Source organism: Gavia stellata, chromosome 16 (assembly GCF_030936135.1).
Source record: "Gavia stellata isolate bGavSte3 chromosome 16, bGavSte3.hap2, whole genome shotgun sequence".
Classification (NCBI taxonomy): Eukaryota; Metazoa; Chordata; class Aves; order Gaviiformes; family Gaviidae; genus Gavia; species Gavia stellata.
Genome location: NC_082609.1, coordinates 8,946,120 through 8,964,273, shown reverse-complemented (window position 1 = coordinate 8,964,273; position 18,154 = coordinate 8,946,120). Strand labels below are relative to the sequence as shown.

Sequence of the window (18,154 nt, the reverse complement as noted above, 5' to 3'; positions counted from 1 at the left end):
GTACCTGAGCTGCATGACACTGTCCTGGCACCTTCCCTGGTGCAAAGGCAAGGGCCATCCCTGCTCCCTCTGGCTCCAGCCATCGTGGCAAGATACTGATCACATACCTCTCCCTCTGCACAGAACTTGCTCTAGTCTTCTACTGCTATCAGCTGGAAGGGAGAGAAGATGAGCTCAAATGCAATGCGACGAGAGGTATTTTTAGACTAATGATTGATGCTCCTGCTGTCAAGGGTAGGTGGCAATCAGCTGAACAGCACTTGGGGGTGAACAGAACGTGAAGGGAGAGAAATCAGGTCTCCTCTCAGGTGGAGATGCACCTGGTTAGCTATTCCCCTTTTTTCTTTTTTTCTCAACAATGCATTTCTTTACCACTCTGTGCATTCTTTTAGAAATAATTCCAGATCCACAGTACAGCTTTAGCGTTGCATATCACTGCTTTATAATGAAATTAGGGTCTCAGAGCCCTGTGATGAACTTGGTGATTAAGTTGGCTTAAGCGTATCTTCTCTTTAGCGCTCTGCTTTAATGTAGTACCGTGCAAATGAGAGGAGAAGGAGAAGGATTTGCTATGATTTTTTTCTAGCTAAAGTCAAGAGGCAATGTATAGTGTGCTGGTGATCTCCATAAACTACCTCTATTCCCGCTATTATTGATCAGGACACATTCAGCAATCTGTTCATGAAAACACCATCTGACAAGGTTCTCTCCTCTGTAGGTCTCATCAGGGTAATATGTGACAGTCTCAGAAAGGTGTCTGTGCAAACAGATGTCCGGAAAGTAAATCCAATGCAATATAGGTAGAAATGATTTGTGCCCGATTCTTTTAATTCCTAGCTTTAAAAGCCTTATTCATCCTTAATTTATGTTTTTAAATGGTTGAACATAGTAATTGCTGTTGCGCCCCTTGAATCTCATCAAATCTGAAATCAATAAGAGCTCCATTTCAGGGGCCAACAATAATAGCATGGCAAGGATAAGCCAGTGCACTGAACAAAAGCCATAAAGCTTCACTCATGTTTCTTTCTAGGATACTATAAAAATAGTTCACTGCAAAGGTCTGTCTGTCTGCCTACCTTTGTTGTCAAAGTGTTGGGGAGTTGTTCTTTTAAGGGCAATCTATGCAATGAAATCATGTGCAGCATCAACAAAGGTATTTATAATAAAAATGTAATATAAATTATTTAGAATATTTTAGGTTTTGGTCTTGGCACTGTAGGCGTATGGGGAGTGAGTCCACCCTTAGGCACTGGGCTGTGGTTGAGTCAGGCCAGACGGGAACTCCTTGTCGCTCCGGCACTGCCAGCTCCACCGGGTGGAGGAGAAGCAGTTATCTGACTCATAGTCCCAAAGAACTAAATGGAGCCTGGTTTTAAGCTAGAAAACTTGCAAATAAGATGAGCCACAAGCTCTGAGATGAGCATGTGGGTCATTAGTGATGTGTGTCTGTAGACACACGTGGAACTTCAACAGCCTCGCTTCAGTGGTTGATGTCTGAGAAATATAAAGGGAATAACAGGAAAGAATAGAAGGGCTTGCATCCAAACTGAGAAAAGACATACGAAGAAAGGTTGCTACAACTTATGCTGACCTCTAGATATTTCCTTCTTGACTAGTTTTGGGGTCCTTCGACACTTTTTCTGCAGCTCAACAATAGCAATGTCATCACTGAATTCCTTTGAAGTTCCTCTTGGCATTCTTGTGCAAAGTTGCAAAGAAACTCAGGAGAGCACCTGAAGTAGGAATACACAGTGGAAATTTATCAAGGAGAATAGTATGTGAGCTTCAAACAGATCAGGTTGTGAAGGCTGGGGAAGACACTTAGGAAATAAAATATAAATCTGCCACACTTTTAAACTTGATTTCAGTGTGTGGTAAGTGTACAGTATGTTTCTTTCATAATCCTTGTGACATTTAATCAATATTAATCTGATGGCGGATGATTCTTCTTTTTCCTTAAACAGGATTAAGGTAACGCAATCTGAACACACATTTCAGCCTGGACTGGAAGCCTATACACTTTACATAAATGCTATCCTTTTTACCTGGAATGTACTTTGAAGTAAAAGCAAACACAAGGGAAACTTCTCAGTATATCTCCCTCCCAACACACGTTGTTCCCTCCAACAAAAGACAAGTTTACAATCTGGGTGAGTGGATTTTGAAAAAGGAGGGCAACGTTATTTGAATTCAGCATTAAAAGGAATGGACAAGAGTATCTACACCTATTGCCCTCAAGGCAGCAAAGCAATCAGAAGTATTCATTCAAGAATTGTATGTTTGCTCAAGATCTGGTCATTTTAATTTCTTCCCTTATACAATGGGAAAAAAAATTTATTTGGAATAAAGCATCTGGAAATCCCATTCCAGCCTCTGGGGAAAAAAAACCCCACCCAATTCAACCAAATCTTTGTTTTCTATGTAGTTTTTAAATTCTTTGTCACTGCTGATTACAGATTAAATCACTTTTTCATACCTGACTTTTACATTGATACGGCAATAACGCAATTCCTAACTGAGAACAAAAAAGAATTTTCTTGTGGCTTTTATCACTGATAGGAAGCATATTTTTTTTCCCTGCTGCTCCTTAATTTTGCTAAATGCATTTTTTTCCAGCACCACAACTCTGCAATGAGTGCAAAGAAATTTGATGAAACTCCACTGCCATGACTGAACGCTACGGACAGGGGAGGCTGTTTCCAGCCTTGCTAACGCCAGTACTAAAGCCTGGTATCTTCATTTGCCAGCTTATTTCCCTACTTCCCTCATTTTATTTTCTGTCCCTTTTACACAAGACCAATGACCACATGACAGCTTGGCAATTGCTTCGGGACCGCGTTAGTATTAATCCTTAATTACCTATAGGGAGTGCGTAGTGAATATTTGTAGCTGCTTCCTAAAGAAGTTCATACATCTTCAGCAAAAGGTCAAATGCCTGTCCACGCCTCATGAGCAGCACAGTCGTGGCGTGCTCTTTTCTCTTGCCGAGAGCACAGAAGGGAGCTCTGGAGCAACTGCTACCTCCAGGTGCCTTTGAAGCAAGCTACCGCCAGCAGCCTGAGCAAGCAGGAGCTCATTTGCAGCTGGATGAACTGGGAAAGGCCTCTGACCCCAGGCTGATGGTACAGCGTTTGCTTCTGGAAGCACAGCGAGGTACCCCAGCGAGGTACCACGGCCACGCTTTGGCAGCACTAAGCCATCTTTGAGTTAGAGGCAAGTTCTTCTCCTCTGCCTTTCTAAAGGAGAAGGATCATAGGAGGAAAATGTTTCAAGTTGCTAAGAAATTACTCTTGTATCACCATTTGTCCTTCGAAAAAGCTACTTACAGACCTGTAATAAGGACACGTTTTTCAGGAAAACGTACAAAATCCACAACACAAAGATTCAGGCTTGGCATTTATCCTCAGGCGTAAAGTTGTTGCAGGCTCAATGGTGAGGCAAGAAAGCTCTGTTTCCTCTCTGGATTGGGCCTGATTTCAACACTTGGCTACAAAAGTTGTTCCCTCTGCCACAAACAAATCAGCAAAATGCCATTCTGAAATCATAATGGCTGCTGTAAAGGGCAACCGTGTATGTCCTGACTGATAAATAATCACTTCTGGAAGGGTGCATGCAGCGAAAGTGGGTGGTAATTCCTGGAAGTTGTTAAATTTCTAGCTTACACCACCCTCTGAAATGACTGGTACCAGTCAAATAGCTTTGTGGATTATTTTAATAAAATATAACTACTCTTGTACTCATTGAAGTTACTCTGCTGTAAATATTGCAGCAAACATAAGCTAGAAAGGACATGCCAAGAAGCTACTAAAATTGTAATATTGAGGAAGTGTGAGCAGAATCCTTTAACCGGGCTGGCATGGGTAGCCACAGTTCTGCAGGGTTCCTCCCAGATCAAGTTAATACAAGGCTCCCTGAAAATGTCTGTAGATGTGAAGCTTTAGAGACAGCTGGGCCAGCTTACACGTTCATATTAAATCACCTTCTCTTGTCCAAAGTGAAGGACACTGCAAATGCTTTTTTACTTCCATGGGTAATGAAACCCAGCACTTTGTATTCTGCAAATACAGAGCAGGTTACTCCCTCTGCCCCCAACAACAGAAAACATCAACCCAAACCCTCCCATTTAAAAGAGCTTTCTACAAGACAGTCATGCAGTGATCTCATTGACTATAAGCTTGGGCTATGTTGCTTTTATCGTTGGTGTTCCTCCACTACAAACCTCTGAAGTCCTTAATATACAGCTCATAAATAAAATGCTGGAAATGTGCCTTGGAATTAATTACTCCAAACTTATTAATAAATTTGCAATAACATTTGAGCAGCTGACTCCTCTTTTCAGGTGCATTACCAGGCACCTGGAGAGAAACTAGAACAAAAAATGGTCCCAAACCAACATTCCTGAAAGTCTAACCTGTGGTCAGCATTTGCATGTTCCACGAGGTTTATCACCCAGAGGGAATATGCTACAGTGGAAAAAAGCTACAAGGTAGAAATAGAGCTACTGGCTAATTATTTGAAGGGAGGGCATGCAAGGGGTTGGCGAGATCAAAGGTCCATTTTAGGCAGCCATGGTGCTGGGGAGGACTGCAATGCGTGGTGGGTGGGTCACACATCTGCAGAGAAGGTCCTGCAGTCTTTACACTGGGAGATGAAAGGCATCCTACTCCACTCTAAATACAGCTATTTTAGTTAGGGTTTGCCACAAGGCAAGGCTTTAGCCAAATTTTTATCATTAGGCTGTATTAGAAGAAAAGCTTCTGCTATGGTAGTATAAATGTCTAAGTGAGAGGCACATTTTCCAGGGACTCAGAGGGGGAACAATCTGGGAGCAAGCCCTGTATTCTATTACAGAAAAGGGACCTTGTGGTTTTATGATTAATCCTATCCTTATTACAAAGCAAAATGGTAATCTTAAGAGTGGTTCAAAAGCGTGGTTCATTTGTAACGGGACAGCATTGAGCCCATGCAATCCTACCTCCCATGCAAACCTTCCTCCACCACTCAAACCCAGGGACTGCGAAAGCCCTGGTTAAGCTGCAGGAATGCGTCTTTCACGTTTTTATCTCGGCTCACTGCAATGCATGCGGATTGCCATCAATATTTAGTCTTAAAAAAAATTGGTTAAATCCATCATAAATATTAAACACCAGAGTATACCAGCAAGTTTCCCTGAAAATAAACTTCAAAAAATAATCTCCAAAAAAGACGTCAAGGCTCTTGGGAGAACTGACACTGGCATGTCATCAGATGTTGTCTTATAAGGCTAAATCAAGCATCTGACCAGAGTTTAATTTCTGTAAAAACTCATGCTAATTTAAATTGATTTAGATTTAATTAAAAATGCTTTTCTATAGAGATAATAATGTAGCTCTGTTAATTAGTATCAATTGGCATCTAGAGGGCATATTTAAAAACTAATCTGGAGAATAAATAGAGCTAATTAACAGTCAGAATAATGCTTTATGATTGTCTTTTGTTTATAAATGCTATAATGTTCAATATGCTATTAAACTAAATTGGTAATTAATATATACCGAAGTTATTTTTTAATGCTCTTTTAACTAAAAGTATTTCTTATGCACCATTTTTCAGATGATCTGAACACGTTTCATTTCTGGAGGGAGGGAGGAGGGGAGAAGGAGAACCGCTGTATGACGTACCACATATGAATTCAATTAGGACCAGCTCATTCATCTTCCATAACACAGACCGTATATGTTTATGAGCCCGCGGGGGACATCCAGCGAGGCATCAGTTTGCGTCTACGCGGTGTTTGCCAAAGTGCACTGCTGACCGTGGCAACAGCCAGCGCAAGGAAGGTTTGCACTTTATGCCACGCACAACCCCAGGAGCAGCACCATGGTGCAGTTTAGCGGGCAGAGAAGTGGCAGATTTTGCCTTCAAAATCTAAGCCTTGCAAAACCAGAGTCGCAGTTCTAAGGAATGAGAACGGCTCCGAGGTTTGCTGTAGTATCTTTTAAAAGACCATGAGGTGCCCAAATACTACAGGAGTGAAGCTTGTAAAAGAAAGTGGTGCTAAGAGTGAGGACGTGCTACCATCCAATCCCACCACAAGAGTGGAGGAGATGGCTGGGCAATTGCAGGCACTGGCAGATGAGCTTGAAAGAAAAAGGGCAGAGCAGATTTGGCATAAGGCTCAGTTTCTACATGACTTTTTGTAGGCAAACATGAGCTCCTTCTGAGTCATCTGGACCAATACAGCTGCTGATCTCCCGCTGGCTTTGAGCAAGGCAGAGGGAATTCGTGCTTGTGTCTGGAAAAGGGTGTGTAGATGTCATCAGAGCTGACTATGGCCACAGGGCCCAGAGGGCTGTCCCTGTCCTCATACAGAAGTTCCCGTTATCCTCCAATCTCTCTTATGACAACAGGTTTGACCGGGTTCACTAAATCAAATAAAATCATTGAAGTACTCTAAATTACATCATGCATGAAAAGCAGAGGGGAACAACTCTGTCTTTCTGTGTCCTTTAACGGTTAAAAATCAGAAATAACCCCCCAGAATACAACTAAAATAAAAAGCACCTTCATTTGGTAATCTGCACTACCCATGGTGTGCAATTTTTTGAAGCACCATCAAATGCAGCGCATGTCCTACTTATATCTTTTTAATCCATAATTCCATGTATTTCTCCCTTTTTAATGCCTTGCTATTGTTGAAAGATCCTTTAGAGTCCATTTCAAAAAAGGAAAGCACCTCTTTTTCTCATGACAAGGCTTCAGCATTACTTTGTAGAACAAACTTTCAGAATCAACTTTGAAGAGCATACAAAGAAAAAAATTAATTATCGTTAACAAGATTAAAAGCTAGCCACAAGCCCAATCACTACTGCTCTAACCTCTGTGAGATGACTTCCATGCCGGGCTGAAGACATACACTTACTTCTATAACAAGTACGTGTTCAGTAACAACAAGAACAAGTTGAGATCATTTACATAGCGTAGATGGGTGTCAGCTGACACATACTGACCGCACCTGAGATCCCAAACACCAGAAAAACGATCAGAGGAATTTGTCTGTGTACAACAAGTTGGACTAGCCTCAAGTGCAGACAAAAACACTGGAAGAAATACGAACATATGGTATAACGCTTCCCAGCATGGCAAACAGCCATGGCAAACACTTTTGGAGATAAAATTAGATTGGGGAAGCAAAGCTGGAGAAAAACAAAGCCAAGTATGAACTGTGAAAGCATTTCAGCTCAAGGTCATTGAAATACTTGCTATGTAACATCACCAGTGGTGTCATTCTACCTTTTCTTTTCTGGTAGATCTGCATAAGCCAAATAAACCCCAAGAAACACTCAGCTGCAGATAAAAATGAAAGTGCACTACAGTGGTTAGCAATATTTTTGATGCTGTTTCTTCTGGAGACTAAAACAAGGCAGAAACTCAAAATAACCATCAAAAATAATTGCTGGTTTCTCCAAAGTACAAAGTAAATAAAAAGCAATATTTTTATAAGTATGTAATCCGAAAAGGAGTACTTGCAACTTGCAAGGAAAAGTTTCTGTGTTTCTTTGAAGAACCAATGATATAAATCTCTCTCATTTTAAGGTCTCCAAGAAAACATTTAAAAACTGTTGTTTCCTGACTTCATCGACCCTGCACAAAGACTGTACAATTAATTAGCTCTGAGGGGTGCAGTAGGAAGGGAGATTTGCCGTAGAATGTGGATTGTGACAAATGTTCCCCAGCTCTGTAACGCTGCAAGAATTTTGAATGGTTTTAAGCTAAAAAAGATACTGTTCATTTTGTGAAGTTCAACATTTATCCTGTAGCACTCACCTAACTTTATACAGTTGGTGACTGAACTAGTCCAGTATGTAACAACAGTGACCTGCAAAGAGCTACACCCGGCCTATCTACAAACAGGAACCATCTAGAATAGCATGACATCAGGTAACAAAAAATGTTAAGGGTTGGATACAAAGTCCCATTCATGATGGTTAGACTCTGAGGTGCTCATTTTAAGCTCCTTTAGATTGTACATAATATACTAATAATACGCTATGTAATATGTAGAAATAATAATAATTAAAAACACTATATACCATTCTAAGCTCCTTCATTGATCTCTCTGTTTTTAGGAGCTAAGTGCTAGCAATACTGAGCTACCCAGTCTGCTCCTACATGAAAACATTCACGAGCAGATCTTAGACTAACCAAAGAGCATGGATTGAACTGAAGAGCTAGAGAATTCAAGTTCCTAAGAGGTAATTTCATATAACTATCAAATAAGTTTTAAAATTCTACAATTACCATAACTGTTTCTTTAATTAAAAAAAAAAAAAATCAAAACAAACAATAAACAACCCCCACCCCCCAAACTCAAAGTGTATCCCCAGTTTTTATTAGGAACTACCGATGTAAAGCCTGGCAGGCAGACGGGGAAGCAGTGGCATCAGTAAGGTTGGCCTCTCCTCCCATGCACGGGGTGCTCAAACCACCCACAGCATAGCTGAAGGTGGCACAGAGATGCACAATGTGCTCTCGCATGCAGCTAAGGAAAGATAACTAACATAACGGACACCAAACTATTCAAAGAATTAGTATAAGATCCTAATTCATGCTGACTTTTTCACTGCAGGTCTCCTCCTTGGTGTTCACTTTGGAATGAAGGAGGAGCTGGTGAAAGCGGTGTGATCACAAATATGAAGCCCGAGGTTTCCCTATGCACACTGACTGCAGCCACGGAAGCATCCTTACAGCAATCCCTCACTGTCCTTCATCCCAGCCCCAAGAGATAAAGTTGTTCAGTTTCCAAAGCTGGTTTTAAAGCTGCTTCACTGAGCCAGACAAACCACTTCCAGGGGAGTTTTTTTCTGCAGGGGAAATAACACATTGTGGAAGTTAAGAAACCCCTCAGACAGAAACTCCTGGCCATTATCTGCTTGGGGAAGATTTAAAGCAATAAAGACAGCAAAAGGCTTTATCTCCAAAAGAAGCTTTCCCCAAGCACGAAGGGAAGTTAGGCAAAACTATTCTAAAATGTGAAGAGGCGCTTATTAAAACAGTGATTTAGTGAATAATCTTTTACCTAAAACTCTCAATCTCTCTGCTCCAACCACCACTTCGTTGTCATCTGCAGAAAACAGCAATTTTCCAGAGAGGGTTTTCACCTCAAATTTTTGGCTGTGTGCTTCCACTGCTTGGGGACCTAGAGAGAAGAAGAGATTTAGCATAACCTTTTAGTGAAAAGTGTAAGAAAATCACATAGCAGCCTCACATGTTTCATAAGCCCATCTGCTGAGAATATCCTAATAGCTCTGCAGATACGACCTGCACCTGACACATCAAACAGGGAGGTCTGTGCTTTTCAGAGGGTGACTTCTGGTTAGAAAAGGGCCCTGTTTTCTACCCAAATAACAACCCCTCAACTATTTCTACTTACATTTTTGTTAATGCTTATGTATGTCATAAAATCACCATTAAACGTGGCACACCTGGGAAATTTTTACAAAAAGACAGACCCACATGTGAAATAGCAACGAATATACTCAGCCATACTTTGAGAGCATTGGTGCAGCTATGAGAGGTGTCAAGGCTTCCTGAGTACATTTTGCTTGGACTGATGCTGCAGCGTAAAAGATTCCTGTTTTTCTGCCTGTTAAATATACCTGGATTAAAATGATACCAGCGTCATGCCCAGTCCAATTTGAAAAAAAAAAGACAAACATCACCATGGAAGCAAATGTTTTCTTTTAGACCATTTCAACCATGTGCAGGCGAAGACAACAGCAGGGTCTCCCACCTTTCAGAAAGTTTTTAGATGAGTAAAACTTTCCTTCGTAGCTCTTATTTCAATTCTGCTGCTTCTCCTGCAGCCTGCTGTGCACCCAAGTGCTGGAAAGCCTCTGGCAATGTGTTTTGTTGTGGAGCCTGATAAACATCAGCTGCCTGAATAGCAATTCTGTGCAGGTCTGTGGCTCAAAGGCTACAAAAAGCAGATCCCTCCGTTACCTGACCTAGGCTAAACTTCAGACAAATCATCATCTAACAGCCCTGCGCAACTCAGTCCAAGCCACAGCCTCCCTGGAATATGCTACTGCACAAGGCAGGTGATCAGACTTCGCATTAATTCTGGCCATCTTCATGACTAGTCTCATTTCTCAAAAGACAAGAGAAATAAGACCTGAAAGCCAGTATTTTCTTATGGGCAGTTTCTAACTCCATCTATACCCACATTTGCCTGCACAGGTCAACTGTATTGGCATCAGGGCACACAAAGAATCGGGTGCATGGTTTGCACTACAGAAGAGTGAGGCTATGCAGACATCCCTGGAAACACTTAAAAATCTTGCAGCTGTTCTGAGAAAATCAGTACTTTCGAGCTTTAAGTTTGATTTGTAGCTTGCTAATTAACTGCCTCCCCACTCATCACTGCAGCACGTACTAAGCGGGACCACATCTTCACTCAGCTCTGAAACCAAAGCTGCTGCCGAATGCAGAAACGAGCTCGATAACCTGAACATCACACCAGAGACAACTGCGTCCTCCCAAGCTCTCGTGAAATGGAGGTGCTTAAGTGAACCGAATACCCTCTTGAAAATATATGGAGAACCAACAAACTAAACACGTTCATTCTGAATGTGAGAATCAGGGAGCTTGGGGTTGAATTTATTTCCTTCCTCCAGGCAATTTTGACGCGTGACACTTAAATCATTGCTTACTGAAGCTGCGTATTTAATTATTTAATACTGTGACTAGAGGCCAAGATGTTACATAAGCAAACCAAACAACTCAGTCTCACATAGAAACAACATGTTTATGGATTCCTGGCTCTGCCACACAGCAATACTTCTCCCAGTCCCTAGATAAATCTCAATAAATAAATATCTATTGTATACCATATATATATTCTACATTACCATATATAATACATTAGGCTCTTTCAACCCAAATTACACATGCATTCATTCAAAGGCTGCTGTGCACTGGGGATTTATGAAACACCCATTTCCCCATCAAACACACTCATGCTTGGGAGCATGAGAGCATTCTTCATCAGCAGAAGGGCACAGAGAGCTCTAAATCGCAAAGCCTCCCAACCCAGCCACAGTCAATCTGCAGAGCTCCCAAGATCTCAGGCAAGTTAAAAGTGTCTCAGGAAAAGCCTGTGCCTGTTACAACAGAAATGTCATCCTGCATATGTTCTTCTTGACCCTGAAGTCATACAACTAACCTTTCTGTCTCTGGATTGGCTTTCAAATGAAAACGATGGTCTGCTTCATTATCAGAAAGCACCAGCCAGCTGCCTCTCCAGCACTGCTTTCATGTCTCCAGCTTTGTTTCTACAAAGTGGAGCGAAGTTTTCATTTGTACTTCTCTAGACACCTGGGCTCCCCTCCTGTGCGCTGTCTAAAGCCAGCACAGCATCCCACAACACACTCGCTTTCATCCCTCCTTAATTCTTCCACGCAGCCTTTCCCCCTCCTTACCTGTTACAAGGCGAGTAAGGACTTTAGTCTTCTCATTGAGGATGTTCACTGTCACATTTCTGGCAGACTGGAAGTACAGTGGGTTGCCCTGGAACGAGACCACGAGACCAAGCACGTGAGACGGGGATGGCTGCCCGAGAGCAGCCTGCTTGAGACACCTGGAGCTTTGCCTAACGCTGCCGGACTGCTGTTAATGGCCCCGAGGTTGGGCGTGTAGTTGAGGTGCAGGCTACCCTGTGTTAATTTTTATTGTCCAGGATAAAACCAGACTCCATGCCTCTGTTTGGCCCAGATAATATCCCAGAGACTAGCCTTGTTTTAGGGATGGTTAGCTTTATTGCCAGTATAAGCCAACCAACCTGTTATTTTAAAACATGCAGGTGATATGGGACCTGACCTAAGCTTCCCAAAGGTCACGGTGTTTTGGGAGGGCGGCTGACTGCAGCAGTGCGTTTCGAAGTCAAATCTGCAATATTACACACAGCTTCAGATGACTCCAATGGGTGACTGTGTCTGCCTACAACACAGCTACGTGAGTGAGCCATGCTGAAAGGCTGTGAATGAGAAAACCTTATTAACGTGTAGAAAGCGTCTTTGATCTCAAAGCACTTATGAACCCTCCGGCACATACCACCATCACATTCCAAACTGGGATGCCAGCTTGGGACCAGACCCATCCCATTGGGTCTGGAGATACACAAGACATGAAGTTTTCCCCACTCCCGACTTGACCACACAGATTTCTACCCATTTTTCATTTTTATGCTTTAAATATACCTCTGAGAGAAGAGCTAGAACAGCTGTTAACACACAGGAGCCACACAGCTACCTGGCAGCATCCATCTCAGGTATTGCTCCCACAGAGCAAAGCCAAAGAAAACCCACAGAGAAAACCATCTGGCTCCTTCTGTGTGCAAACATATCCAAGACACCTGGGAACTCATGTTTTCTATGGGCAGCCCCAGTCCACACGGTTGGTTTCTCAGGAGCTATTAGCCACCTACAGCACTAGCACAGGGTGACCCCAACTTAAATCAGCCAAAAATCTAATGTGCGAGCTGGAAATTCACTGCCAGTGTCTCTTCATAATGTCTAAAGCAGGCAGCTGATTGAATTCATCAACTGACTAAGCCACAGGATAGGTAGAAGGGATAAAATAGCATGAAAATCAGCAAGGAGTTGAAAAGTTTATGTCCATGTGCTTCCTCCACCAAAGTCTTTTCCCAGTGTTTCAAAATCTTTCCATTAGGAATGAATAATCAGGATGGGGATAGAGGATCGTGCAGGTCAGGCATGTTCTCCTTGCCTCCTGAGTTTATAAAGAACATAACTAATATTAGCATAGATGCCATTTTTCTGGATTATGGCAGGACTATGTTGTCTGCATGTAAAACATAACAGGAGCACCGGAACGCACTCATGGGAGTCCTGTGATGGACTGGAGCTTCAAGGAACACTTCTAGTGATGGGTAAACGATTCCCAGCCGTGTTTGCAGACAACAAACCTCAAAAAACTAAAACCAAACCAGCCCCATATGTGACCAAATATTCACAATAACTACATTTCTTGCCTTAACTATTTGTGCTGCATGCACCCACGGGATCAGACCTTCAGCAGAAAAGGGGGAAATGTGATTTATTTAATCGGTTATAACTAGATCATTATGGCTACATTCAGACTATTTACAACTAAATAAAAATAATAAAAAGAAAGATTTACACTTAATAATTTCCAGACCTTGGACAAGTTTCAGAAGCTCTTGGTGTCTCTGTCTTCTCATACACTAAATGAGGACAAATCGTCCTTATATACCTCTGTGATGTGTTTGACAGCTTAAGTAATATAGTGTATGAAACTGAAATATGATTAACAAGTTTGAAGTAAGGAGCAGTGGTAATGACTGGTAATGATTTTGCTCTTTTTTATTGATTTTTTTTTTTTTTGTGATCTTCTAGAACCTAGAAATTAATGTTGATTACTATTTTATGGTTAACAGCACAGGAAAAAAAGATGGCTTCACTTGAATACCCACGTGCTCTGGTATTAAATCTCTACAGCCCTGATCAGGGACCGAATTTGAAACCCCCCCAGCAATAGCAGTTTACTGTTACATTTTCATCTCACACTTACAGATGAAGGGTATTTTTAAAGGCAGATAGCTACAATCTGCATAATCTATAGTCATAGGTGAGACTATAACCACTATAAACACGCCATATGAAGCACAGAAAGGTCACATTTTTGACTTGCACTATTTGACTTTTTTTAATGGAGTTATGCAAGTAGCTAGAGTGTTTTGAAAAGGCCAGGAAACCTTCTAGTCCAAATTCAGGTGGGAAAAATCATTCAATCCCCGTAGCTTTGAATTTCTGTTACTGATCTGCATAACAGGAGATTGCACTACAGAAGTACTACAAGATAAGCCAAGTGGTTAATATAAAAAGAGTCACAGAAAAAGTTGCTCTGAAGAAGTCTTACAAGACAAGCTAAGAGCTGATATCCACCTACGAAAGACTTAAAATACATAATCAGACCTTGAAATGCTTACCCCAGCATAGTCATCTCATTCACTGATTCAGAGCTCAGATTCATGCAGCCTTCAAAAAACTAAATTTCCCTAATGGAAGAGTTATGTTTTTATTGGTCTGCAGGGAAGGAACATTTCAAGCACTTAATGCAATGCCCGCTCTCATTTCCATAATTCTTCTTCCATTAAGAAATGAAAAAGAGCTGAAAAAATTACTCCCTTTTGCTGAAAATTCTGCAGATTTTCTGTCCATCATCTTCTGTTTACAAAGGCAACAACACTGACATCTTTTACACACTGAACATTTAAAAAGTTTCCTCTGTTGCAAGCTTGGTGATGATGCCAGCTTCCTTCTATCACACAGAACAAAAATAATTAAAGCATTAAAAAATTCTTACAACAGTTAGAAATTATAACTGAAAAGACAAAACCTTTCACTTCTCTTACACTTTCATGTTATCATAACACAAAATTAAGTATTCTGATGCACTTAAACAAATGGAAATCTAGATCAATATGGCATCATCACCACAATAAAAATAATTATGTAGTGAAGTAATATTCTCATAAACTGTCATAACACTTGATAGAATATCAAATTCTAACACAGTTAGAATATCAGCATGAAATAAATAAGCACGTCTGACTCTAATTATAACACTGTAAGTATGAGAGACATCACATTTCTGAAGTATAATATGCAACAATCCAGTTCCACATCTTTCCAGATAAATAATATTAAGGAAATAAATATATTTTACTCTTGGGATTGATGGAAAGAAAATGGAAGTGAATGGAAAACTGGATTAAGTATTCTTTTGGGTTCAGAAAAGTAGGGAAAATAATCTTTTTCTCTTTGTCTACCTGTTTCTCTCCAAAAAGTTCAACTCAATTCTTCAGAAAAGTACATTTGAGAGAAAATACACCTGATATCGCTGATCACACAATAACCCAACATAATTCACTGCCTGCATGCTATCTGACGCGCTGACAAATCTCTCTGTCATTTGTTCTTCTTCCTCTCATCACAAACATGACAACAAGGTTGCCCCACACCCCTCTCTGGAAGAGCAGATGCTGCTCCCAGCCCACATGCTGCCACTGACTTGCTCTTTACGCCCAGACTCGGCTGTTATGATGTCAACCTTTTTACAACAACCCTCTATTACTTGTGTTGTGTTAGCAGAGTCCCTCTTCACGTCCATCTTAGCCATCCCATTGCACTGCGCCAACTACAGCCTTTCATTTAACTTCCTATGCAACTCTGCAAATTAAATCAGTGGTCACCTCCTTTCTGACACTATTTTACGTTATTGTATCTTCCCAGTGGTTCCTTTGATCATTTGGCTGGGGAAACTAAGGTAGAGACATCGATGGGAGTAGGATGCATTTTTTTCCCTTCTGCATGTTTTCCTGTTTGCTTCTGATTTATTTCAAGCATTTTCCTTGCAGGACACCAATGGATGATCCCACCCTGCTCTGGGCTGAAGCTCCATTTCTGGGGTCAGGTGAGGCAGGGATCTTTCAAGGACTCTTTGGGTTGGTTATCTACTTCCAGTCCACCATGAATCTACCATTCACCTCTGCAGGGAATCCTACATAGTATGTACATCGTTCTGCCTCTTACACCAGCCCCTCATTACCCAATAGCTTAAAAATAATGTAAGTCTTTGTAGACACACAAAAGAAGTTACCACAGCTACTCAATATATTAAAACGTTGGACACATGCTGCAGGATAAAGAATATGAAAAGAGCGAAAATACGTCAAAACAATATAGCGTATTTGCTCACTAAGCAGTGAGGTGTCCAGTAAAACACAGAAGACTTCGCAAAAGGTATCGACTGATTGTTTGCTAGGTTAAACACATGGCAAAACAAGCCCTAACAGCTCACTAGCTGTCTTTCTTTGGCTCACTTTGAAAGAGATGCTAAAAACTCCTAGATCAGAGACTAAAACAGAAAAAGCACTTTGACTGACAACCTTAATTTGCAGCTGAAGCAATCCCAACCAGTGCTGTCTTTGAGGAAACTCAATGCTTTAACAGATGTCCTTAGACTGTTTTAGGGAATTACTAAAAATATTTGGAAACCCTTTAAATTTTAACAGGCAATTTAAAAATAATGCATCACAGTTCGTGTGTTTCTAATTTGGATGGTCAAAAGGAGTAGCTTTGATTTGATTCTGTGGATTCAAAGACTCCACACAGTAAGTGCAAGTGAAGTTTGTGGAAAAAATGGAAATGGTGAATTTCCTGTAGGCTTGACAAAGTAATGGGAAAAATTAAAATATTAAAGCATAATCCAGGTTGGCAAGGAGCAGTCTATGGAGAAGCCACTCAGAGCACCATTTTCCTGCTCAACTGTACCTCTCACTGACCTTACAGAAAGCAAACACTGCTCTATACACAGCTGGACTGTCAGAGGGCAAAAGCTTGTTTTCTGTAAAGCAAGCAGCCAGCCCACTATGAGAGCAAAAGCTCTCCTTCAGCTGGCCTGCAGCCACAAGCAGCACATTCACTTGCCTGCACCCCTGCGTGCTGTTTTAAGAAGCTGCTGATAGAGAGGGAGTATTCATGTGGGTTATAACTAATATATTCCTTTCCTGAAGTCCAATCAGTCCTACTATATTAGTAGCTAAACATGATAATAGTAATGACAGCAATGATACTTGCTCTCCCGCATTGCATTTTCCATTGGTAGGGACAACTCATAGCTGCATGGGGCAACGTTTCACAGTTCTGTCTGTTTTGAAGTGGCAAGTATTCATTGCCCGTTAACTGAGACACAAAGCAATCATTTCAGGGCACAAGACGTCCGTCACCAAGAATGGCAAACTTTGCTAATGAACGCTCACAAAAACATCACCTCTGCCGTGCCTCCTAATCTAACCAGACCCAGCAGCACACGCTGCCCGGGACACGGCACTGCGTGCAAGCGCATTTTTGCAGTTGTCAGGCATGTCCTGAGCCCTACCGGGAAAGCTGACTTTTTAACCCTTACTCTGTCATTTCTGGTCGGTTGACACAGACGTGCTTAAATTAGTATCCCTGACCCAGTTTTGCATGTTCCCGTATGACTTGCTCATCCTTCAAAGAGAAGCACCAGTAATACCCTCACTGCATGACACTAAATGCAGAGTCTCCTAACCACAAAGATCTCCAGAGCATGCTGTGAGCACACAGTCAAAAAAACAGACCTGACCCCGAGTGTGCATTTCCTTCCCTCACTCCCACCTTGAGAACAGAAACTCCTTTGGGGAGTGTCTGATGCTGGAAAAGCTCAGAGCTGCCCCCATAAAACAGCGAGTTGGGAGGAAACAATCGGGTGAAAAAACTTCAGAATTGGTAACAGATGTTGCAGAGATCAAGCAACTGGCACCACTATGAATCACAGCAAACCTCACCAGAACATTGTACAGACGTCATCCACCTCCTGAAAAACAGGCAAAACGCTGGACAGCATCTATCTTTGCCTGTGAAGAAGATAAACTTGGGAGTATCTAGCGAACCCTGTCTCTAAGATCTGCTTGGAACAGCAGCCTGGCCTTCATCTATGTCAACAGAAAATCCAGATTTCAGGTCAGACTTGCAAGCCAACCATTACTGTTTCTATTTCAAAAGTAAACCCAAAAGCTCTTTCTCCTGTTTCTGATCTAGATCCCCACAGCAAGAACAGGATTTTGCCCAGAAGCCTTCTGGCACAAAAATTTAAGTCATGTGGCTAAATCCCTAGGTGCTAGATTGAAAACATCCTTTAATATGATTTGAATGTACTTTTTGTTGTTTAATCACTGAGTCTCTTTTGATCTTGACTTTGTCCTTCAAACAGTTGAATATAATGTTCATGTAACTAAATTCCTTTTTTAGTAAAACTTCTAATTTGACAATGTAAGCTTTTCATAGCAGAATGAAAGCAAACCATGAATAGAACTGGGAACAGATTAAAACAAATGCTACAAAATGCCCCAGTATGCGCTGTATTTGTGCCTAAAGATGATTGCTTTTAGGAAGCAGGCGATAGGTCCAGTGCAGAGATAACAAAATGTAGTCTGCATCCTCTTCCTCCAGGCAACAAACTTTTCATAAGTATAATGTGCCCACGTCATGTAACCTGGATCAATAAGAGAGCTGATACATCCCTGACCTGCAACTGGCACTCAAAGACA

The 18,154-nt window shown here is 41.4% G+C and overlaps 1 protein-coding gene across 1 annotated transcript in view; it reads right to left on the bottom strand.

The window, feature by feature from the left end:
* Window positions 1-18,154, bottom strand: part of SGCD (sarcoglycan delta) — a 214,463-nt gene that overhangs the window by 41,747 nt on the left and 154,562 nt on the right. The window contains exons 4-5 of the mRNA XM_059825134.1: window positions 11,460-11,547; window positions 9,059-9,178 (exon numbers count right to left, since the gene is read on the bottom strand). Of these exons, the coding sequence (XP_059681117.1) occupies window positions 9,059-9,178; window positions 11,460-11,547 (208 nt within the window). The remainder of the gene's footprint in view (window positions 1-9,058; window positions 9,179-11,459; window positions 11,548-18,154) is intronic.